The sequence below is a fragment of the Cyphomyrmex costatus genome, unplaced genomic scaffold (assembly GCF_001594065.2).
Source record: "Cyphomyrmex costatus isolate MS0001 unplaced genomic scaffold, Ccosl1.0 scaffold223, whole genome shotgun sequence".
Lineage (NCBI taxonomy): Eukaryota > Metazoa > Arthropoda > Insecta > Hymenoptera > Formicidae > Cyphomyrmex > Cyphomyrmex costatus.
Window position 1 is genome coordinate 504,333 of NW_017276291.1, and position 26,695 is coordinate 531,027.

At 37.9% G+C, this 26,695-nt stretch overlaps 1 protein-coding gene across 1 annotated transcript in view; it reads left to right on the top strand.

Annotated features, from left to right (window-relative positions):
• The first annotated feature begins 1,766 nt into the window (after positions 1 to 1,766).
• The window catches only part of HGTX (HGTX homeodomain transcription factor), a 42,294-nt gene continuing 17,365 nt past the window's right edge, over positions 1,767 to 26,695 (top strand). The window contains exons 1-3 of the mRNA XM_018539854.1: positions 1,767 to 2,550; positions 14,761 to 14,871; positions 26,153 to 26,364. Of these exons, the coding sequence (XP_018395356.1) occupies positions 1,767 to 2,550; positions 14,761 to 14,871; positions 26,153 to 26,364 (1,107 nt within the window). The remainder of the gene's footprint in view (positions 2,551 to 14,760; positions 14,872 to 26,152; positions 26,365 to 26,695) is intronic.

Consider the following 26,695-nt stretch of genomic DNA (forward strand, 5'->3'; position numbering starts at 1 on the left):
AGCGCGAACACCCCGCCTGCGCGGTGCTTAATGATCGGAGCGCGAAGTGCAGTCAGCCGCCGTAAATTATCCGTTCGGTCGAAGGCGAGTCTGAAACGCGGATCCAATAGACGAGAGCGGAACTGAGCGACGAAGCACGGCCGACCATTACATTGGTCGGCTGCCAGAGTCGGAGAGAACCTGCGAGTTCATCCGACATTAGTTACGTCAGCCGCGCGCCGCACTAAGAGCGACATGGCAATGGTTCATCTCGGGATGAAGTAACCGAATTCTCGTTGACACGTGCATCGGCATACGTACGACGAATAGGAGGAACAGGCCAAATGGATCATCGGCAGCGAATAACTCGATTTGCTCTGTCTATGCGTCCTCGAACTAGCTGAAAGACCGAAGGGTAGATAGGTGGTGAACAGAAGTCGAGTGGGCGGGAAGAATAGAGCTAAATGGTACGAGAAGGTAAAGTGGGAAGAGATACGGTAGGAGACGGTTAGGTAGGTAGGTATAGCGAGGAAGGAACGACGGAAGGAAGGAAGCGAGAGTTATCGAGACAGTAGTGTCATCGTAGTCGTGCGGAGGTGCCCAGTCGTCGAGGAAACTAGAGGGCCAGTCTCATAGCCAAAGAGGCTCAGTCAGCCAACCAGCCAACCAACCAACCAACCAACCAGCCAGCCAGCCAGCCAGCTTGCCAGCCAGCGAACGTACGAGCGAGCGAACGGACGAGCGAGTGAACCAGCAAGTTCTTGTTTTATTCAGTCGGGATCATAAATTACGAATTTAAACACACAATGAAAGACGCTTAACAAGAAGCTAACGCGAGATTGAAAGGCCCCGCCCGGAACACCTCTCCTTCCGGTGGAAAACCACCAGGCCGACCAATCCGATGACGGTGCCGCCCCCGGGCACTTAAACGACCCACGGACGATACGCCAATCGACTCACGTCGAGGGCCGACCTATCTCTCCCTCTGCCGTGTCGGTTTCCGGAACGCGCGCGCGAGGACGAGGGCAAGGACGAAGGCACGGGAGAGAGACTCGATCTCCCGCCGCAGAGAGAGCGCGCGCCCGATGCACTCTACTCGCATACCATTTAGCGACGCGGCGAGAACCCCGTACCGTCGCGCCACGGACGATCACTTCCTGATCGCGTCGATGATCAGTTCAGACCGGGACAATAATCCGTGACTATAATCGTTTCTCGTTCGATCGTTCGTTCTCCATGTTATCGCGCGAAATCGGCGAGACGGTGACTGTTCAGGGTGTGCGGTGACTACACGGTGACTCTCCACTCATCGATCGCCACTCGCGGAACGTGTCATCGGCAGCCTGTCGCGCGCAAACGACGCGCCGTGCGATCCGCGAGGAACCATGGGGATTAGTGATTGACCTGGATGAGACGGGACACCGGCGAACTCGGGAAGAAATAACACGGAAAAGGTAAAAGCGACAGAATTTATCCTCCCCCTTCGGGAACAGTGTGCCACTCGCGGTCGCAATCGCGGTTGAGTGTCAAACGTATGTGCTTCGGCGTCGTTGTTCGAGCGAAACGCGACAAGTGAGACAACCGTCGATCGCGTCGTCGCGGTACACCTCCGTACGAAAAGGACCGACATCGCCGGACTTCCCTCCCGGCACGGCGGGCGGTCCTCGGGAATCCTCTCGCGCGCGAGGACTCCGCGGTTCCGAGGCGACCACACGCCTCTCGATCCAGCGCGTAGTTAAGCACCGGCTAAGATTTTTCGCTCACTACCGAACTATGCGTGGTGCGAGATGGTGTGTTCTCTGACCAGCGGCAAGGCCTGCGCCGACAGCGGAGACCCGTGCCCGGACCCGCCATCGCGCTCCACGCCGGAGGGCGGCGGACTCGAGATCACCGAGAACATGTCGTCGTCGCTCAGCGACGCGCACCGACGCAACAATAATCACCACCTGGACCAGGGCGACCGCAGCTCGTCCGCAGGTTCCTCGCTGGGCTCGTGCTCGCCGCCGCCCGCCTCGAGCCATTCGCCGCCACCCCCGCGGCCGCCCTGGCTCCACGATTTCCACGCGGCGGCCGCGCCCCATGTTTTGCAGTTTCTCAATCTGAGCGCCGCCGGAGGCGGCATGCTCGGTAGCCAGCCATTAGCAGCGTTGCATTCTATGGCGGAGAGGAGTCATCAGCATCAACAACAGCAACAGCAGCAACAGCATCAACAGCAACAGCAGCAGCAGCAACAGCAGCAGCAACAGCAGCAGTCGCACCAGCAGCAGCATCATCCGTCGCATCAGCAGCAACAAGGTGGCATCCAATTGCCGCGTATCACGGTGCCATTATCCACCATCACACAGGGCCAATCGTCGCCTACTGGCAGCGGCAAGCACAGCCCGGCAACCTCCATCACCTCCGTCGGCAGCAATCCCCACGGCATCGACACGATACTCTCGAGACCGACGGCGACGGTACACCCCCAGGCAACGGTACCGCCGTCGCATGCGACTCTACCACCGACCCCACATCCCCAGCACATGGCTGCGCCGCGGTACGCCATGCACGCCGGTTTCACGGCGTCTTCGGGTGCGTATATACCACTGTCTTCCTAACTTAAATGCGGGTGACGCGGTTGCATGAATATAATTAATCAAGGATTGCCATTCCGTGTCGTTCCAAACAAGTGAACATTAAATACTGAAGAAAAGATAATCTATTTGAACATTAGATTTGAATAATTTGTACATTTCCTTTCAAAGCTTTAGCGATTCTCTGATCTTCGTCTATGTCTCCTTGAAAGAACGCGAAGAACTTTCAGCTTGCTGTTGGACCGATTACAGTACTTAAAATTGCGAATATAAATCATTGTGAATATATATCCTATCTCTCCTATTTAATATATTCTGAACATTCAATATTATTCGTCAGATTTTTAGAAAGAATCTTCAATTGAAGTTCAAGGAGATAAATACGATGTAAATATGATTTTTTATACTATCTTGAGCTGCTTTTGTACTTTCGTGAAATCATCGGTATATTTTAGATCGTTATTCATGAAAATCTTACAAGAATTGTAACATTTGAAATTCTAAGTCGACTTACAATATTGACAATTTTAATTAATTTGTGATTTATATTCTTGGAGTAAAGGAAATCAATTTATATGTTTATACTTAATTCAATTTGTAATTGTAATAACTATTGTTTGGTAAAGTCAGTGTAAAAAAATTGAAATATATTAGAAACTCCGCTGTTCATATAACTTCAACGACAAGTACGTCACGATTAATTATGTTTTTTTTTTGTTACGATAAGCCATATATCCCGCTTTCCCAATATACAAAGCTTTAGCTTAAATTGTCTCACAATGTGATTTCATGATAAAAGAGCGAGCAATCGAGGTGGAAATATTGTGAAAAATATGTTGTAAACGTGGAACGGAGATAAACGTCGAAAGTTATTGATGCTTGTAGATATTACTAACATCTGCAACGGTAACAATTCGGTAACCATTCGCGCGTTTGCGATAGAAAATCGGAGGGAAACCACCGTTCTCTCCACGCACAAATCGTCGCGTGCTGCGATAGCGTGCGTGTAATGCGGGACGGATTGAACGCATTAATCGTAGAATTACCAAGGGCGGTCGATCGAACAACCGCGGGCCAGACGAAAGCGCGACTAGGAGTTACAAATCTATTACGAAACTATCTGTGCATTCGATACGATCAGCCCCGCCGTATAATTCACGGATTTACATAGTCGGAGTCTGATTTTCCATTTTGATTCGCGAGAATCACTGTCGTCTGTTTTAACCCATTCTGGCCTAACGAAGAGAAATGTCAAACGCGATTTTTTTTACTTATTGGCGAAACAAATAAAGCTTTCATAAAGGTTCGTATAGATAAAAACAAATGTTAAAACAAGGAAACGTAAGTTAAATGCTCTGAAATGATTCAGGCGTTTTAGTAATTGTATTGTACAGAGCTTGTCTCCACTGAACCTAATTATGTTGATCGTCATACTAGAGAGTTTTTCCATTATAAAAGTGGAAGAAACCAGTCTTTAACGACACGGTTTTCCTTAAAATTCGTCATAAAAAAATTATGATACGTATAAAGAACTTATAATAAAAGAATTTCCTTCTTTATATGAGATACATTTTTTTTATGTAAATGCATGAACTTTCAATTCACTTTTACAATGTCACTTCCTCGTGTTTTGTTGTTGGCAGCCTGCACCATCAAGACCTCGTTTGTGATGTTGCAAATGCATAACTTTTCTCCATCGGATGGTGTGCGACAAAGCAGAAGGCGTTTGTCATCGCCTTGAAAGCATGTGAAAAGATGTCACACGTTCAAGAGCGCTTTCGTGCAACGTTTAACCTCGCGTATACATTAAGCTAAATGATGCAGAGCGCATTATTAAATATTTGACACTAAATCATTTGGCATTAACAACGACGTTCGAGTCTACGAAAGTGTATAACTAACATCATTTGAAAGAATTTATCTCAATGATGCCCAGAAAATCAATAAAATTACAAAACATTCAGTCATTCGACTCAACGCCATTTAAACTGAACACCGCAATTACGGTAAATATGCATTTTAGGTGACACCTCATCGACTTCAATGTGCTTTAGATATGTTGCGAAGAGTATCCTGAGTGGCTCTCTACAAGAATTAAGTGGGAGACGGCATTGGAGTGAATTAAAGTTCTATAATATGTATGTGGAGGATAACATTGAGTAAGAGATGTATTACGAATAGTGAAATTTGTATATGCTGTATTAATCTCTTAAAGAATGTAAACGAAGTCAGAAAGTCACAGAAAGTTACAGATATTTCATGAATAGTCGACGGAGTTCTCGCAATTCGGTAATAGCTTTTAATATGCGATTATACAAATTTCTAAGTCTTGTAAATTCACAGACCAAAGTTCAATATGGGTTTATAATTTTCTAGGCGTAACAAGAGCCACCTCACATAAAAAAATAAGTTGGGTTAGGTTAGTTTTTTTCCTCGTAGTGTAGCTCCGCGTATATCTACCTACTGCATCTATACTTTACAACGCAAAACGAGGGCCACTCATTCGTCATATACAAGGTGTCACACAAAGAAAATAATGAAATTTTGAAATGAGCTTTGTATAAACACATTTCGAAAACTATAAAATACCGCTGATTAATTTATAAGAAAAAGTTGATCAGTACCTTCACCTCTATAACATGTCAAAATCATCGAAGATGTGTCTCTTAATGTAAAAGTTTGTCAACTCTTTAATTTATTATATCTCCTAAACGACCTAAACCAATGCCGTTCCCCACTTAATTCTTGTGGGGAATCACTCAGAACACTCTCTTTTACAACATATCTAAAGAACATTGAAATTGGTGAGGTGTTACCTGAAATGTATATTTACCGCAATTTATACTAATCTCTTTTACAATCTTTAAAGATTTAGAAGAATATTTGTCTTAAATGAGGATTATCAATTTTTAGGGATATTTTGTAAAAATTTTCTTCGTATATCATTTACTCCTCGCCTATCAAGAATGTATTCAGACATCAATTTTAGAATTATCGGGGGGTCGATGTTACAACAGAAGGGAAGATAGGGTCGTATTATGAAGTTGCTCATACAAATAACGTGTCGTACAATATCGCGGTAATATCGGAGACGTGGGTTTAATTCATAAACGCCGGTATCATGGTTTATAATCTGTTAAAATGACTTTATTGCACGCCTTCTGTCCAATCAGAATGCTAACCTAAATATTCTAATCCAACTGTAGTAAATTGCAGCAAATTTAACATTTACAAAAAATTATTTTTATGAAACGTTTACCTAAAAACAGACCTGAAAATAATTCTGTTGGATTAGATATCAAAATAATATACATAGATTGTTTATCGTTAGATATTTAGATGATTAAAATGTTAAAACTTTTTGCAGCAACAAGGCTGCAACACAGGCTTTTGCATAACGCACAACGCATAGCATATAAGAGAATCAACCAATTAGAATCCTTCCTTCTTTTTCCTTTCACGGAAAAGAGGGGCTTATGCAAAAATCTGTGCCGCAATCTTTATTTATCATGCTTGAATTTTGCACGTAATTATTTTGATGATACATCAAATTTATTTTCAAATGGATATTTAGCTAAATTTTCAGATACTTCAGTAAAATCATTCTATCTATGCAATATTAAAAATTTTATTATTATTATTATATCATTATTATATCAAAAATTTTTGGAATGATTAATATACACGTAATATTATCCTTAGGATTATAAGAATATTTTTTTTATGTAAATATTTTGTAAAATTTTGTCTAATTCTAAACAAGTTAATACAAATAAGAATAGCAGCTATCATAGTCTGAAAATAATGATAAAAGAATTAATAAAAGAATAATAAACAGCATTTCATTTCGATTCTTTTCAATCGCTGTAAATAGTTAAAAGAGTTTTGTTTAATGTGTGAAAATGGCAAATTAGACAAAAACAAAACACGCGAATAAGAATTACGACGTGACTTTGATAAAAATATGGACTGAAAGGAGTAGCGGACGTGGAACGGCGGCTCTAAAATTTATGCTTACCGAATTACCTGCTCTCCCTCGGTACATTAACGAACGACGCAAACGAGGGACGTTACTTAACATTCATGACATTAAATTTCTAAATGATTTGCTCCCGACAGAGCACGGTTATACCTCGTAATAACGAATCGCTAAACAGCGCGCGCTAACTATATTCGCGATTTATACGTTTCGCATGTCGAAATGTGCTAATCGAAGCATCGCGAGTTTGATTTTATCGCGCGAAAACGGGATACATACATATGTAATAGTAATGAAACTAACGCGATGATTTCTGTAAGTGAGATTTTCTAAGAATTTTACTTTATGCTGAGAATTGTCTATGCTTTCTTCTGCAGTTTCATTCCCTGTTTATGATATCGCTTCATTCTTTATATTAAAAATAATTATTCTTTTCTACCATAACTGTATATATCATAGATTACATGTAAAACTTCGTAATTTATATAACAATCGAAGGTACAAATGGCTTTTGAGCTAATTTATTTTAAGGTATCATATGTTTGACATTATTGTTGTAGGCTTTTAGAAATATCACCCGAGTGGCTCTACGTACTTAAAAATTTGATCAACAACAAGGATAAAATAATACGGAGGCACTCGAATGGTGTTTCCAAACGTAGTTTTAGCCAAACATCTCATATTTTAATTATTTTATTCTAGCTTCGATTTTTTGTCGTTAAACTTTTGCTTCTTATCGCCCTAAATTTTTTTAGAAAACCAAATCAAGTTATAGTCTATGAATCATTTCACGTGATAGAGGAATCAAGACAATACAGAAGAGAACAATATTATACCGCGGTTACAATCGGTGTTTACAATAGGACACGAATTATTTGATAGCCAAATAGGGCGACCGTGTACGAGCGGAAGTTAGGATATTGCGGGTTAACCAACTGACGACATGCTCGTACGCGGCTTGGTGGCGAATTCGGATTTCCGCGAGAGGATGCATGAGTCTCTGGTCCACTTGCGGTTATATATATAAACGTACAAAAAGATCGTATTACGGTAAACGGGCGTCGAGCGGTGCACGGTGATGAGAAAAAGTGACGATAAGAATGTGATGCGTATAAATTTAATACCGCGTGCAAAAGAGGAGGAGGCCCAGCGCGAGGAGTAACGTTCGAAAAAGATAAGGATGACAGTAAATCGCGCTACGGCGTGACCGCGCTGAAGCTTGCCGTAAATATATCCTTCATTACACCAGTCTCGTAAAAAGTATAAAAAAGAAAGAAACGAGAATCATATCGGGATATGCGACACACAGTGCGCGCGCGCGCGCAGGAGCAATTCAATTTTGAAAAGTTCGCTGCAAAAATATCGCGGTTACGTTCTTGCGTCGTTGTTCGTGATGAATTACATCCTGCGGATTTTTGTGACGTAAATGACATCGCGTGGAATTATTACCGCCGTTGTTTCACGATGTCCTTTCTAAATTGTTATTCTATGCGTTTTGCATAGATTCTGTCTGATTGATTTTGAAAGAATAACGCGCATAGAAAGAACGATTGTGCTGAATCTATGTATTAGCTAGATATGTACATATATATATACATACATACTGAAAAAAATGTTTGATATACAATAAATAACCATCGTTTTGTTGATATTGACTTGCAACAGCTTTGTTACTCTTGAATTAAGAAATTGTGTTCTAATCAAAATTTGATTATTCTAACTAGACACAATTTTCGAATTAAAAAGTAAAAAGTTTTTGTAAGTCACATAGATACATATTAACGAAATCGTATCATGATAATTTTAGGTATGATGAATAAAATATACAAGAAGTTTCGATATTCTAGCTGATTTAACAACTAGTTGCTACATAATTTTGATGGTCCAACAAAATTATTTTCAGATTATGCAGCTAAATTTTTTAGATATTTCAGCAAAACCGTCCTTTCAATGTGCGGATTTAATGTCACTGCCTGCATATATCGCAGATATTAGGATCGGACCGGAAACCGGCACTCGTGCCAAAATTGGACGACGTTTCTGCAGGTGTACGTTCTCTATGAAATAGAGCAATGCCCGTTGGAGTCGAATATCATGAGGCGGTATGTTTATCCTGAAAACAGATATTCACATCATCCTAGAAAAGGAACTGCTCGGCGTACCATGTGCCTCCTCACGTGTGTCTTCCATTTTTTTTTATCTATAATATAAACCTCGAAAATATTGCATCTGCTCACCATTCTATATCATAAATTACAGCGTTTCTGTCCCCCTTTTGAAACGTGCATCGCAAAATCTCAGAGGCTTCCTGTGATTCACAACAACTTTTGCGACAAGATATTTTTTTATACGACGATACCAGACTACCAGATTCATGGAGGACTGAAAATTTCCGCGCAATCGAATTGCTATCGGTGACTACATTAAGGGGCATCCCTCGCTTGCAATAAACGCAGTTATCTGGCGAATAAATTCAGGAGCAGCCAATGAGTATGGGAATCGATAAAGAAGCGAAACATTTCTGAACTACATTTACTTGGCACGAAACGCCGCGCCGCCGTGTTCAATTAGATGAACTAAATGTTAAAATATTCAACTTTGGAAGCCAGCAGTGGCTTCCAAAGAATGATACGTTGACAATTTTACATGATTGAATAATTCAACAAAAAGAACTTGTACATACTTCTTCAAATTATAGAAGGGGAGACCGAGACCGATTGTTATAGTTTTTAACAACGATGTTTAGAAAAAAGTGGATGCTTGATTTTGAAATATTATACATATACGTTATAACATACCTATGTTCTTTAGACATTAAAAAAAATATTGAATTCATCATATCGTACAAATAAATTATTTAATTTTGAAATGAAGCTGCAAAAAAATATGACAGCCGCGTGTTGATTGTCATTTGCAGTAAAAAATACGACATTTATTTTAATATCAGTTCTATTATACAGTCTACAGTCTACTTTTATATAATAACAATAAGATATGTATTTCTGGACATCAGCGTCTTTTTGGTTGTTTTGCAAGAGTGCTTTGAAATGAAAATATTGAGTATTTTGAAACGGTGACATGCGCATGTACCTATATTCAACACGCAAACGCACGGCGTATAGAATTTCAGCACGACGAAATAAAATAGTCATATATCGTTATTGTGTAATCCTGTCAAATGCATTTGCGATATTTGCCTGTGTTTCAAATCCGTGCGGTGTACGTACACATCCCCGGGTATTTGGCGCACACGCGCGTTACAATGGCGCATACGTACGAACTATGTAATTCGCGTAATCGTATACGGTTTCAATAACGGTTTAATGGGTAACCGACTTCATTGTCATATTAGACAGATTACGTCGATTACAAATACGACAAGCAGCACGGCTCGTATTTACGACGCGAATTCGATGGCGCGCGAATGTTGGTTTGTTAGAATTATAGACGGTCACCTGATACGTATGCGTATGCATGAGAGTATACCGTTTCTGTTGCGTATATACGATATATATGTACACTGTACATATATATTCCCGTATAAATTCCGTCCGCTAAAACACATCGTCGCGTTTTATTCATATCAATAACGCGCCGCCGGCGCCGATTCGAACGCGTCGCGACATCGCCCCCCCATGATTCAATTCATTCAATCAATTCGTTCGATTCAATGCATTTATTTCCGATTGAAATAAAATAGTTTAACAAACAAGGAGTCCAAGACAATAAATTTAACAAAATTATCTTTATAATTAAGAGCGTCTCTCTTTTATTCACGATGTAATCCCGCGATGCGGCTCGCGCGACGTAAAACGCGTAAAGAGAATAATAGCTGTGTTTAGGAAAAAAGCAGCTTTGCAACTGTAAGATTTTTGAAGATAGTTACACATTTAAGTCCAGTGAAGTGTTATAAAGGCAATTATATTAAAGAATAATAAATTTACGTATATAGTCACATTCAAGAATCTTACAATTGTAAAACTGCTTTTTCCGCTGAACGCAGCAGATTTTATTTATATTATTGTCAAGAGAGCATTATCTATTTGTGCAGAGTATAAAACTATTGGATCATAATCACGTGACAAAGCACGGAGATAGATCTTCTTTTTTACCTCGCCGCACTATCGTCATCGCGATTATGCGATTCGCAACGTGCGCCGCTAATTGACATCTGATACCGATCGATCTCTCGCGCGCGTACGCTTTACACCGATGGTCATTAATTAAATTCTCGCCGGGCGCGCGCGCGAGCCTGCCGATCGCCGCTGTATAAATGACAAAAAGCCCATCAAAATGTGCGTATTAAACGATAAATATTTCGTCCGCTTACTCGCCCGTCGACGTCGCGTCCATACCTTATTCACCACGATATTCAGTGCGTCGAATATTTATAGCTTACGCTCTCACGTGTTTTCCCGATTGGCCGTTCCAATAAACGCGACGTATCGTATATATACAAGAGATGTTCTAGCTTACGATTTAAAGTCAACTCTTTTTTTATTAAAAACTTCCACACACTACATTTTTCAGCACATATAGAGATCCCTGATGCAAATTAAATTTCAAAGCTACAAACGAGAGAAGCTTTATATTTTTTATTCTAAGTGACCCTCGCGCTCTTTCAGATTCCTATTTTAAAAATTAGTTGTGTCAAAATATTTGATGTTGAATATTAAACAATCTCAAAGAATATTTATCTTAAGATTTACAGAATCAAGCCTATTTTTTTTTTTTTTTATTTTATTTAGCTTAACCTAATGTTTCACCCAGTGGGTTTAATATAACATCATATAGAATTAAATCACAAGTTAACCAGAAACTGAATATATATGATATATATTTTTTATATCATATATGTATACGGAAATATTTAAACATTAAGATCCGCTTTGACGGAATATATTAGGATTTCTCTCGTTTAGTTAGATTTATTCTCACCAACTTCACATCCTAATTGTCTTATCTTAATATAAATCTCTTTCTCCAAAGATTGACTGTCAGAGCATTTGTAATTAAGATCAAGATTGAACCTCTATGAAGTAAGATCGAGGTATTCAGGTATCGCGCATATATATTTTTAAACGCTTTTAATTGCCCTATTCACGGTCTCAACGAGGTGTCATAAAAGCGTGTGCCGAGGATCTCGAGAATCGAGAAGACCTCACCTTTCTACTCCTTTCCTTCACCAGGCCGCGGACAAAGAGCATGATCGCGGGTATTTTTGTTGATGAGCGTACGCGCGGGTTTAGCTGTTTATGATCCCATAAATTCCGTCTGATTTCGGCGTAACGGACAAAAGATCAGATGGTCGTGTCGCATGTATCCTACTATTCTCCTTTTCGTCGTCAATGGTAAAATGGAAATGACGCTTTATTGTTCGAATGGAGAAGCGTAGACGGCCGGTAGAAACACGCACCCGAAACGAATTAAAACGCGCCCACGCGATCGGGAGTCGACACTCTTAATCGCGATTATGGTTAATTTCTGCGGGTGTCACTGATCGAGTGACTTTCTTTAGTAAGCGACGTCGTATCGTGAATGTCCTCGATGATATATTGCGGGAAAGGTTGCAAGAATACTGGACTATTGTATAACAACGATCAATTAAATTTTGATGTAAATATAACTTTCCGAAATTGTACTACGAAGATATACGATCTGTTTCTCGATAAAAGCGATTTTTCAATTTTGTAAGATTCGCGGAAACTTGTGAGCAATTTATTATTTAATAACAAAACTTTTTAACAACTTCATAGATAAATTAAAACTGTGTGCCTATCTTCTTAAATATTTAAAAAATTATAAATTAATGATTATCAAAGTATGTTTCTAAATATTTTAACAATTATACTAATTAATTATTTTGCATGCGACGTAATAAGATAAAACAATAGATCTAAACGCATTGAAATCACCGCGGACGTTTCTAATTAATAAAAAAAAGAGTTAAAGAGAGAGATATTCATTAAAATTAATTAAAACATGTAAATCGTATGTTATATATTAGAATCTCTAAATTTGTTGAGAAAAATAATCGCTCTTGAAAGAATAAACTCTGAAAAATATGCATAAACGCACGTAAGTCTCATATTTTTTTCAAAGACGATAAGATAATAAGTCTTGGAAACGCGAATAATGATAATCCCGCCGTGTCTTTTATTCGATTCACGCGTTTCGATCAGAGAGATCAATTTAATCTCCCTTAATCCGCGCAAAAAGTTCGTCGGATCTCGACGACCGATATTTACGGATTCGATATCCCAGCAGCCGTTCTCTCGCATAGAGCCCGGCTTAAGTCGACTAATTTCTCGCGTTCGAAAGATCGGATCATTAAGGTCTCCGCAAAGCGAGAGTTGCCGAGGAACCTCTCCGAGGCTGGGAAATTGGCGTCGTGTGTAGGTATTTGTGTGTATGTGCTAATAATCTCGACTAAAACACCAGATTCGAATCTCCGTCGAGTTCAACCAAACGGGGATTCTAAAGAAAAGAGATAAAAAATGCCTACAGATCCTTTAATAATTTGTTCGTTTGCATAATCATCTCTTGAATAATTCTATTACGAATTACATTATTCTCTCAAATTATATGTAATGCAAATTATCATATTATTCTCAAACAGTCGAAAGTCGAAATCTATAGAACGGAAATTGTACGATTTACAAGAATTAGAAGTAAAATTGTAACAACTTGTCGTAGATCTTATAAATATGAGATCTGTTTTCTATGGGGCTGAATTAGTGTACACTTTTGAAACTTAAAGTGAGATAGGTGTATGTTTAATTTTTCAGGCTGCGTTCCATTAAACGCTCGCAACGCTTACGAGCATACGTTTCCTTGTTTGACATTTGATAAACAACAAGGATGAATTGATTTCACAAGCATTGCGATGGAACGCAAGCTCAGTACAGTCTAGTGCAGGAACAGAAAACAAATCTTTTGATATTCCTTGTGCCTAAATTGAGGATCCGAGATGACAAAGCAAAAGAGTAAAAGATCTTTCATCCTCTTATGAGAATGAAACAATTGCGCAAACTCGGGCGTAACGTCATATAAATATGTATAAACTTCAATTAAGTTTTATTACATTTTAAAGCAAAATTGTTCATTAAATACTTACGACGAATGAAAGAAAATATTGTCATTCTTCCTCCAAAATACACCACATAGCTCCAATAATACACCGCATCGTCTTAATAATATTATTTTTGCAAGACTTTGTTAATTATAACCTATTGATTAAAATGTTACTGCATATGTTTGAAATTGTTGATCATTTCTCATTTCAAGCATGCGTGTCGAACATTTGATACAACGAAGAATAAAAGATACAACGCATTAATTGTCTCTTTCTGCCTAACGAAAAAAAAAACGTATTCATGTGTACAAGATCTATGCAATTTGTAATACAATAACGGACATTCGGATTTTTCTCAGTTTGAACATTTAATTATTTGGCGTGGAGGGAGAAAGGGGAAAGAGCGAGATTGAAATCTGTCGCGAGGTCGCGCGGCTTATAAAATTGCGGCATTTAAATTCCGTTTGCATATCCCGGGCGGATGCGAGTTGTATGAAAATTGCGTATGATAAAAATGTGAAATGAATCGCATAGATGTGGAAACATCTAGGCGGGGAAAAACTGAAGCTTAATAAAGCGGTTTACGGTGGAGAAACAGGACGACTTGGCCGACATCGATCCGAGGAAGCTGTTTTACTCGGTCAGTAAACGCGCGTTCGTTCTACATCTCGCCGTTGCATTTTACGGCTTCCTTCGATTATTACTTCAATATGCGCTGCTATCTGAATTATCGTAAATCCAATATTGTTATCTACATCGACGGTCGGGCCAAAGCATATGCTGTATCCGCTGCGTTTAATCCCAATATCAGTTAAATATACATCAACCGTTATTAATATCGCGAATGATTATTAATATTCACAATATACGCTTTCTTGAAAAAAAAGACAACAAAATCGCAAACCAAGAAGTATATATATGATCACATGTATTTTACGTATTGCTGAGATTTAAAAGATTAGAACTTAATACATATTTCCTCAATTTTCAATTATATTTCTATCTACCTTACTATTAGAAAGAAATTGATATTGTTTATTATTTACGAAAAGTTGAAAAACGTGTGCCACTGATTCGCGCAGACTTTGGAATAACCAGCTTAAGTAACAATTCGCGCGTAATACGTATAAGTGTTCATTTGTATATCTCCCTAGGTATCGGTCAATTTCAACAAAGAGCGGAACCACGGCACACTGCAGTCTATTGGCCGGGCCTTCAGGGACTAGTCAGCGATCCTCTCGCATGGCGGGCAAGATTACACACATGTAAGTCAATATCTCACGCATACTACATCCCTTACACTTGGAATACTGTATACAGAGAAAATGTCGCACTGCCTTGAATATACATATATTCAAATATTTCTTGAACACAATTATCACATTTATATACATATATGTACTGTAAATACATTTATATATTATAGACGCAATATATATTTAACTTTAAACATATGGTAATTAGTGTAACACTCATTTTTAGAAGTACTCAATACCGAGATAAAATGAGATACCGAGCGTTTAGTATAATACGTGATTAACTTTCTTAAATTATCTTAATTTCGGCAATATGTCTATTTAAAGAACGATGTACTAAATGGCACAATATACATCAAAATGATTATTTGATTAATCATGGATATGTTGACACACGTATCGTCAAAATTAAAATAATTCAATAGAAAATTACTAGTTAATATCAAGTGCACGATGTAAACTGTACAGGCCCCTATGGGCCGGTCTCACCAATTCCGATTAACCTATCGGCCAATTAATGTCAACCTTGATTAGCCAATTCTGCAAATGCGATTCGTCAGTTCCAATGCAACCATCGATCGATTAAGTTAATCGGTGAGACCGGGCCTATGTCTACGAGTAATTGCGCCTTACTTTTCAAATTGGGAATTTTATTCTTAACATATCTTCTCTTTTCCTTTCCTATTTTTTTACCTCACTCAAACATCTCTTCGAGAATGGAGGGATGTATTATTATTACTTTTAAATACGAGTATTGTAGTACGTCTCAACCGCCTGCGGCGGATGTTTCGTTACCTTTCCCCGGGCACCGTCGCGGTGAGTTTGACAGCTGTGCGTGTTTTGCTTTCGCGGCAGGAAAATCACAGGGCCGAAGTGAAGAAACACGTGCTGCCGAACGTGTCTCCGTTTGTAACGGCGTGCCCGGAAAGTCGTTTGAAGCGATTCTCCCGGCGTGGGTCGCCTACGGGAAGGAATTTAAAAAATGCGTAGAAAACTGTCGTCGCGCGCGCGGAGAGCGCGGGAAAGGAAGTCCTGGAGCGAGGGGCCCGCGGCCACGGGAACAAGAGGGATTCAATCTGAACGGGAGCACACAAAAACGGTGACACATAAACGAAGAATCTGACCGCACAAAAAAGAACATATTTCTATCAATAGTCCTTTTGCCGTATATGTTAGTTTACTCGAAATTTACTGGAATTTTAGTCCCCTTCTAATTATTAAATAGGATTAGGAAGCTAAAATACGCATTGAATAATAAAATGAAAATTACATAAAATATTATGCATTGTGAGTGTCAAGTAAATCTAATTTGTTCAACCTGTTATATTTATGTATATTTGAGTGTATTATCTATAAATATGTAGTATGTTAAATTTATAGATATCACAAAGTGATATCTACAAATTAATTAAGAATTTAAGGAATTGTAGAATATATATAAAATTATAAATGGAATATTCTTATGTAAAATAAAATTTCGAGAAAAACAAAATTCTACGAATTAACTAGACAAAATTGCGACACGTGTGTCGCAAGGGATTTAAACGATGAATTTAAAATTAATTCGAGTTATCGAGTTTACAGTTTCATCGATATAATGCAACGCATACTAATTACTAATTGAATTGCAAATATTCGTGTAATCTATTACTTCCGAATTTACAATAATATACATCATCTTTTACATGCAATTTTGTGGCAAAGAAACGGACGCATGAGTAGCTCTAAATGAGGTAGGTCAATTTAAAATTTTTAATTGATTTGGAAATTGCTAATTTATCGTATTTAATTGAAAAGCATTTTTACTTGATTTCAATTCCAATAGAAGAAGATCAAGGCATTAACATCGTCATAATACGTTATATGATTATTTAAGATATCATATAATTCTTTAGACTTGTCAATCATATTAAAATAGGTTTATTAAATTTCAGAACCATTCATTCTCAGTACCACGTGCGAATCTTTCAATAAAGTATTACAAAATTATGAGTTATAGGCGTCTGCAAAATTTTGGTCATTCGTATCTAGGCTATCGACTATACCATCGTTTACATGTAGACACCGGCATTGCCGATCGTAGCAGGTCGATCCCGATTGTTATCAAGTGCCGACACACTCCCTTCGCACTCCCTCGGGCACTTGGACGGTTCACGCTCAATTAGCCGGCGGGATCTCCCCCGACATACATACCGGAACATTTCCGATGATAGTACGGTCATCGTGTATACACCCCTGTCCTTACGAGAAGACGATTAAGGGCACGAGAGAGAGAGAGAGAGAGAGAGAGAAATCACAAACAAAGTGAAAGAACACGTGACGTCCCCCTTTTGACGGAGAGATGGACGACGGAGAGTGACGGTGGTGAAGGTGAAAGACAGAGGAAACGGCACGATACATCAACCCTGCGGGGGACGGCACATGTGTTGCGGCCGCGTCGCGACGTAAGAAGAACGTGTGGAACGCGGTCGTGGACACACCGTGTGGAGGCACGTGTGTGGGCGCGTGTGTGTCCCGGATGTGCTCGATGCCGCGCGGCATGTCGGCAAAGAGAATGAGAGAGAATGAAAGGGGAGAAAGAGGGAGTATGTCGTACGAACCGTGGGGGGGCGAACAAGAGGGTGGTAGCGGTAGTCCGCTGCGGCGTCGGATCCGGGATATCATCATATTCAATATCAACCTCGCCCCCAACTCCTGGGAGCGTCCGCCGCCGGCCGTCGGTCGCTCCATCTCCGTCACCCCCTTTTCCCACCCGTTGCCCCTCTTCCTCTCCAGAGTGCTACGTTTTCCACACTCGCGCGAATAACTCCAGCAATATTTTAACTGCGGCATCGAGGCATCCGCGCCTGCCTTTTCCACCGCCCCTGGTACACGCTGCGGTCATGGATTCCTCCTCGCCCCTTCGTTGAACCCACCACCCGAGGGGTGGCGGAGGAGGAAACAAGGGACCGACGCGCACCCCGCTTCGCACGAAATGTAAGAGTTACACCGGCTACCCGGTATATTTTATATTCTGGAGCGAAACGTTGATCGGCTCATGGCCCTCGCGAGGCATCGTCGAACGATCGCCACGGGAACCGTCGTCTATTTATGCCTCTGCACCATATATATGTATATATATATATATATATGTATATCGGGATACAACTATACAACTCGAAATAAGCCAACCCTGTCCAACTTTCATCCTTCCTGCTCTCATCCTTATTTTCCTGTCGTACCCATGTGGTGGAGACAATAATCGCGATAGAAATAATCACCTCGATATCTGTTCGTGACTTGAAACTTGTAGATAATCAAGAGTTTGTATTAAAAAGATATTAATTAAAGAAAATCTCAGTTTCGAACTGTTGTGTTATATAGAAAGAAAAATTATATTTGTATAAAAGCATTCCTTTCTTCTGTCCAAAGCACTTTTAGATCATGTTACTCTTTTAAAAACACGAATTTGAAGCTTCAAATAAAGAAAACTTTCGACTTCCTATAATCTTAATTAAGGTATCCGGTGATATTTGTTAATTAATTCAAGGATAATTCCCGTGAATATTCCAAGTAAAAATCCTAGTTTTTCAAGTCAATTAATTTTTATTAGTTAATTAATTTTCATTCCACGCAAATATTATATTATAATATGTTTTTGTATTCAAATTAGAATTCTGTATGATGAATTAATTAAAACCGAACAAATTAATTTGGTACAACAATGATTTATAAATAATAAATGAACAATTCAATACAAACGATAATTTCTCTGCTATATTCTATTTTATAATTGTAAATATTAAATCCAAACTTTTTTATTAGTAGTTTGTTTTATTACTTATTAATTAGGTTTTATATATTTTTAAGAGAGGGTGTATACCCAAATACAATTTTTTTCTACAGTACAAACATCACCTTATAAAATTATTACTTTACTGACGCACATTATTAAATCATAATCTAATTTCAATATCTGCACTTTAAAGTTTAAAGCTTCATCTAAAATAATAATAAAATTCACATCATATTATTGATATAATATAGTGTTCTTGCGCATGAGAGAAATATTTCTTATTTCTTTCTTTTTTCATGATCCGATTTTTATTTTAATAAAAAAATGACAAAAATTCTAGGACAATCCTGAAATTGCGGAGGTTTTTCAGGAGTTCTTCAGAATATATTAAACTTCAGGATTCAAGAACATTCAAGTATAGCTGGATATCCTGTCGCTTTATGTTTTCGTTATGTAGTTCGTTTTGAAACTGTATATTTTTAATATTACAAAATTTTATAACGATCTACATAAAACTTTGTTTAATAGTTTTTATCAATATTAATTATCAATAAAAATTAATAAACATGAGTTGTTAAAATTTTTAATAACTTTCGTTAATATTAATTTGTAATCCATGCATGCGCACGAGAAATTTTCCGCATAAAATCTTCTCATAACACTCCGATTTCGTTCCCGTATAGCGTAAAATTTTATTCTATGCATAAAACACGAACTTCTCGTGAAAATGATGGGCATCTATCCATTCGCACGTACTTTCCTTCATTCCCATCCTCATAACGAGAATGTCGGACATTGTGCACCTTATATTTCTGTTTAGATATCCTGTTATTCCTACTGCTCCTTCCTGTATTATTCTTCTCTTTTTTTCACGCCATCATTGCTCGTTTTTTCCGTATTTCCCCCTTTTCCCCTCGCGTTTACCGGCCCTGCCTTTCCTCGCTTTCTTCATCTGTTGGGCTTTATGGACATGAAATTCACCCGGATAAGCGTCACGTAAGGGAACCCGGTAATGAAAACGTCGCTGACGCGACGAGATTCCGGTGGCGGTCCATGCCGGGCGATGTATATTGTTATTACTCACAATATATCCATGGAGAGCGAATCACCCTAGCAGGGAGAAGCCGACCGCGATCTGGTTTTCAATAACTTTTCGCGAGTGTATTTCACGGGATATCATCTCAGACGTATTCCTCAAAAAATTTATATTATATATTCTCAAAAAATTATTTTTATATAAATATAATATAAACTTTGCGTATAAAATAATAATTAAATAATTAGAATATTTGAAATATAATAAAATGATGTTATATACTATAATTTAATATAATTTTAGTTAGTAATTTTTTTTAGGAATTTTTTTTATAGGAACAACAATTTTTTATTAAAATATTTAACTATATAGATACAGATCTGAAAATAATTTAACTAAACCATTAAAATAATTATATAAGAATTTCAAGTATGATGGGTAATGACGTAAAAAGTTTTAACCACCTAAAGAAGTTTTTCTGATTCAAAAAAATGTTTTTTAATCTAAGAAATGTGTACATAGTTGTGCGGTTAAAAAAACGTCTTTAATTTGAACATTGCTTCTTGAAATCAAATACATTTTTCTTTGATTTGAACATTATTTCCCGAAATCAAGAGAGTAATGTTTATTTGCCTCAAAGGTATTTTTACTTCAACTTAAGAAGATCACAACAAAAGAAACGATTTTTTCAATTTATATTTATTATACGTCTTTTTTTTTTCTTTAGGTGCATTCTAACAAGTGAACGTCCTACATAACTATTTTGATGACACAATAAAATTATTTTTAGATCTGTATCTATAAAAAAAAATTGTTGCATTTATAAACATATTTATTCAAGTATATTTGAACTAAATACGTACAATTACTATGAATTGTAATTCGTAGTGATTCTAATTAATAAATATTTGCTTGACAACATGTGACCGCTGCATTTAGTTGAATCAACTAATATTATTTTAAATCAGCAACTTTTTTTCTTATAAAATCAGTATCATTACATTTTTTAATATCTTAGCAAAACCATCTCCTCTCTCTCTCTCTCTCTCTCTCTCTCTCTCTCTCTCTCTCTCTCTCTCTCTTATATTGTATTATTTTTTATTTTTTTACATTTTCTGTTGCTCCGATATTGTCTATACGAAATGATCGATGTATACACTGAAAAAAAATTTTATTAAATATTTATTTGTAAAGTACTAACGAAATGTTTACTAAATGTAAATACATATTTAATTAATTAATAATATAAATAACCTTTTATTAAAAATAAATGTTTATTTACTGTAAATAAATATTTCGTATTATTCAAACAAATATTTAATAAAATTCAGTAAATTGTTTTCAATGTAATATATTATGTGCAATGCATTTTTTTTTTGCTCGCTAATGATTGTAACCCTACGATCAGCGCCGATAAACCACTGTTGATGGATCTCGCGCGACCAGTACGGTGCGGCAGAGCGGTAACCTCGTTAGCTCGAATTAACTAAGAATCCATTTACTTTTGGTGACAACACACTTTGTACACTCGATAAAGCATTCTTCTCGGACGCCAGTCGACTCGATGCGCGCCGTTATTACTCACGTCGTTGATGGAGCGAGCAGCCCTTTCAAGAGCGCCCGATCATGCTTTCTAGAAGTCGAGTGATATCCGATTCAATTACGTCGAAGTGACGGACCATCGCCCTATGTCATCTCTGACTTTTTATTCCGACAAAAGCATTGCGTTGTATCCACTTGAATATAATTATTATTGATGGAAAACAAGTACCGTTGAAACGTTTTGTTTCGGAAATTATTTCTTTCAATATAGAAATGTATATTTTATTTGTACATCCAGAGAAAAGTTTTTTCGATTTAAAAAAAAAAACGTTTCTTTATTATACGATTAAAGAAGAAATTTCTTTGATTTGAACATTTTTTTTTATTCAAGTAAAAAGATTTATTTGATTTCAAAAAATAATGTTCAAATTAAAGAAATTTTTTCTTTAACCATATAGCAAAAGAAACGTTTCTCTAAATCCAAGCAAACTTTTCTCTGGGTGCAATCTAAAATTTTACATAATTTAAATGAAAAAGAGAATTATTTACTACGTGGGTGTTCTCTCGTTATTTCCGAATACAAATTAATTTTTTAATGAGGGTAATTAGTGCCATTAAATTAAAGGGATTTTTCATAACTTAAAATTACGATGATTTTAAAACGTTTCTCTCTCAATGATATAGAATATTCAAGTGGGAACAGAAGCCACAATTGTAGAAACAAAAATAAATTCCAACATTGTTAAAAAAATAATAGAAACTACCCTATCGATCTCCCTCCTTCTCTCCCCCCTCTCTGCGTCCGAATCGCGACGCATCTTTACCACGAATGATTTGTTTCGCCCCGAACTCTCGGGTGGATAAAACGGCCCGTGACACCGCGTGCGCGCGCGGGGGGTCGCTCACCCCGTATAAATCGAGCAATCGAGCGCGCCGAGCCTCGCACCCGGACTTCCGTTCGCCGATAACGAATATTACGAATGGCCGGACGGTGTCTCGTTTTTGATCGCTCCTCTTTTTTGAAACGCCGCGCGCTCTCACGCCGATACGGTCACCTGCCGCTGATTTACATCGACACGGTGCGGGCGGACGCATCAATTTGCCGTGCCGATACTTCGTCTAATCGGACATCGCAGCGTTATCCGCGGCGGCGATGCCGCGCGCGCACATCAATGTGGTGGTTGTGCGTGGAGGTGGTATCGATATATACGCATTATCCGGAGCGATTTCGCTCGCATACACTACCCGCGACACGCGTGTCACTTGTTCACTCTAAATCGGCTGATTAAATTATGGTCCTTTCCATCCCTCTCCTAGCCGCCCTCTATCACACCGCGACACGCTACAAAGATTAATCCAGAATCCGTTGGCATAACGGAGGATGATACCTTCGACAGATACGACCACGTGCCGAAGATAAATAGTCCTTTGATAGACGTAATGCGTAAACGACTCGACAAGCGGATGCATCTTTCAGAGTTGTCACAAATGCCTCATCCTAAAATTCCATAATTTTTACCTGATTTTCAAACAAAATTTCATAATTTTCCTTTTAATTTCAATACCTTTTAAATCTAAATCAGTGGATAATCATTGACTACCCAATGATATACTTAACACCAGGTAATCAGTGAAATTAAATTAAAAAAAAAAAGAAAGTACGAGTATTATCCTATAATTAAATTACCAATATTTGCATGACAGTTCCAATACCATATAAATGTTGAATTCATACATTGAAACAAACTTAGCTAATGTATAAGGTAGGGATTCTATTGTTTTTTTAATTAATGCATTGCGAATTTACTTATTATCAGTAGTATACTTGAAACTAATATCAGTGATTTTCCATTGATTCAGAGTTAGAGAGTAATACTCAAAAATTTTTTTGTATTTTCGTCCTGATTTGGAAATCGTTAAATATTTTGTTGAAAAAACAATTTAACACAAGCAATGATAAATTAATGTTGCTAACACATTTTTAGTTATTAAATTGATAGTATTCTAAAACTGTGTAGGTGTGATATATGTACATTAAACTTCTTTACAGTCAAGAATTCTTATTTTTCAGAAAATTTTGCAAAAAATTCCTTGATTTTTTCCTAATTTCTCTGATTCTGTTTTCAATTTCCCTAATTTCTAATTTTGTATCAACCCAATTTTTTTCGAGGCTTCTTGTTTGCATAAGATAAAATCAGCGTGATCTGAATACAGGAATTTCAATGGCTCGGAAACGATAGTTCATTTCACTTATTATATTAACTAGTTCTTTGTGGGGAAAAAAACTCGTGGTGGTTGAATTCAATTGGAATTGGACGGCATAGTCGATAGATGGGTTAAAACTTTATATCACTGGTCCGAATTCCCAAGCGAAAAAAATATTTTGTGGAAAAAGTCGGGCAATAAATCGTCGGAACGACCGGACACAACCGGACATCCGGCTTGTTTAAAAAATCAAGAAAGTACTTTAATTAAAAAGCTTATATGGAAACGCAATATTTCTTCGTTATATATTGTTTAACATATTTTATATGTTTTATATGTAAAATATATTACGAATAAATAAATCATACATCATCCTTTGTTATAAATTTCTATACGATAACATAATGAGTTTAAATATTATAATCGTATATATATCATTTATATTCAATTAAGTTCAATGTTGATGAAAATATTTTATTCTGATGTCTTCGTAAATTGAATAAATTTCTCACAGTATTTAAAATTCGATTTAATTACTCAATCGAGTGTTCGATCTTTCGTAAGTTTCTTGGGAAATTACGCTATCACTGATAACACTGATAACGCTTTATCTCACGCGGCAAGTCTGAAATTATACCGCGAAAGAAATCTTACGGCGCGCTGTATGCGGCGCATACAAATTTTGATAAAAACGCGGACTTATCGGGTTTTGCGGAAGCAGCCGCGGAGATATGCGCGGCGGCTTAGTAGGACGAATGGAGGGATATCCAACGGCGGAGAACGTACACCACTCCCCGGTCGTCGTCGAAGGCACCGGGGTTGGAGTGCGGTAAGCAGCTCATTAGAACCCTCCCCGCCGACCGGCCATTATTGCCTCGTTCCGTATTCCGTTACAAATTGCTTTATTAAATTAAAGTCCCACAACCCACACTGTACCGCGTCACGACAACCCTGCGCGTCGACCCTTCCTTCTACTCATCCCCTCTGAGTCCCTTTCGTTTCTCGCCCCCTTGTATATACGCGCCCACATGCCACATCGGACCGTATGCGGCCCCCTCCGCAGAAGACGTTCCCCTCGATTGTCCCTCTCGATTACCCTCGAAAATTTTCTCGCGAGCCTCTTTTACCAATCTAATTAAGACTCGGCTCAACCGAGTGGTCGAGATTAAAAATAATCAGCCGGCGCGAACAAGATAAAGTCGTTTAATCTATGAAACTTTTTTACGATTTTTTTAGTCCTGTTAACACTGGCAATAATAATTATTGATTGGAAATTCGAAATATAATATAAATTCTTTAAAAAAAAAAAACAGCTTTAAACTAGTGAAGAGAATAATGTAATCCAAAATGTTGATTTTGATTAAAAATGTAAATATGAGAATATAAAAAAATACGAAAAGAAAAAATGGCACTCTTACATCGTTTTATACATTCTTACGATTAAGACTAATATAAGTATTATAAATGAAATAATTAAATTAATAAGACTAAACTATTGAAATCGGAATAGTGCGAGTTATACAAAATATGCAACGATTGTCAGACGTAAGATTACAAGATTGTCTTGATGTGATTTGTAAAAATTGATTTGTCTCTCTTATAATTGAAACATAAATAAGAAAGAGAGAGAAGTAGAAGATATTTCGTAGAAAAATCTGCTGTAGTCCACACAATGAAAGAGAGAAGTATTAAATGGTTGCGGCAATAATTACCAACGTTATAAGGGTCGTAATTAATTTCCGGAATATGGCGAATTAATTTCGAACTGCGGTTAAAATGAAATACTTCTTACGGTTATAACACGGAAGCTAATTATGCTCGGAGATATATCGCAGACATATTTTTCCTACGTAAAACAAATGGGGGTAAAGTGTGTATATGGGGCAAGTGCATATAATAGCGTTGCATCTCCCTAATAAATTTCATTGCGCTGTATAATTAGCATAATAGCAATACAACGAAATCAAATTTATTAAGGAAGTACAAGCGTATTATACGTACTTGCTTCATGCATATGCTAGAAGTGCATATGTATATGTACTTATCTCCGTTTATCTATGTAATCCAGACTGTTGCTGTTAGTGTAAAGAATATGACGATATATTCCTCTATGACTTGTCACGATTAAAAGTCACAGATGGGACTTGCAGTTTCCCCCTTTAATTCTGTGACTCGGAAAAGAGATCACGAGGGACCCTAATAGAAGAATGCCCATATGCACGCACAATCGAATGCACACAATTGCTCGAGGTAGCAATGAAAATTTACAGTTAGTGTCATAGATGTCGATATTCCGTGTCACTTTTTCGATAGTCGAATTTTAACGTCCTTCGTTTCACCCATAGTGAAAAAGTAAGCATGCAGTACATACAGTATTCCTCTCGCCATAGTTTTAACTCTATCTATCGGCACATACGAGTATACCAAATGGCTAATATATTAACGTATACACATAAAAAAAGGTACAGTTTATAATTCAGCGGAAGACTGCGATTTTTCGAAGCTTAAAAACGGAATTTTCTTAATATATATATAAGGTGCGACACTGTACCTTTAAAGTAATCATTACAAATTATAATCTCTTTTAATCTTAACTCTGTCGCTCCGAACACTACGTTTTAAACTATTAAATCAAACAAAACGCCATCCGTTCTATTGGCCAAAGCTAATTACTCCATTTGAAGCGAAACGGATATTCAGGAACCACTCATCGGATGACGCAAATGTTACAGTGACGCAACAGCTGGGCTGTCAGCAAGCCATGACGGGCACGGGCGGTGGCGCTGGGGAACATGACGGCGGCAAGAAGAAGCACACGAGGCCCACGTTCAGTGGACAACAGATCTTCGCCCTAGAGAAGACCTTCGAGCAGACCAAGTACCTAGCCGGCCCGGAGCGCGCCAAATTAGCGTACGCCCTCGGGATGTCGGAATCCCAAGTCAAGGTAACATCTTGCTATTAGGCTCATTATATGTACATAGTGTTGACCGAAACGGTTCTTCTGTCAAATCGATCTGCATAAATCTTTCGCTCTTCGAAGAAATCGCTGCATCTTCTAAGAAGATAACGTTTATCTCCGTAATTATAATCCTCGACAGCAATGATCATTTGGAAAAAATAAAACGAAAACTTTTGAACGATTGTACAAATCTGTGTAATTGGTAGTGAAGTTTTAAATTGTAGGTAAAAAGATCTTTGAACCTTTCTATATCAATCACCGTAACACAGAGAGATTCATTGAATTTATTCTGTACGTTAAACTGACGCTTTAAAAC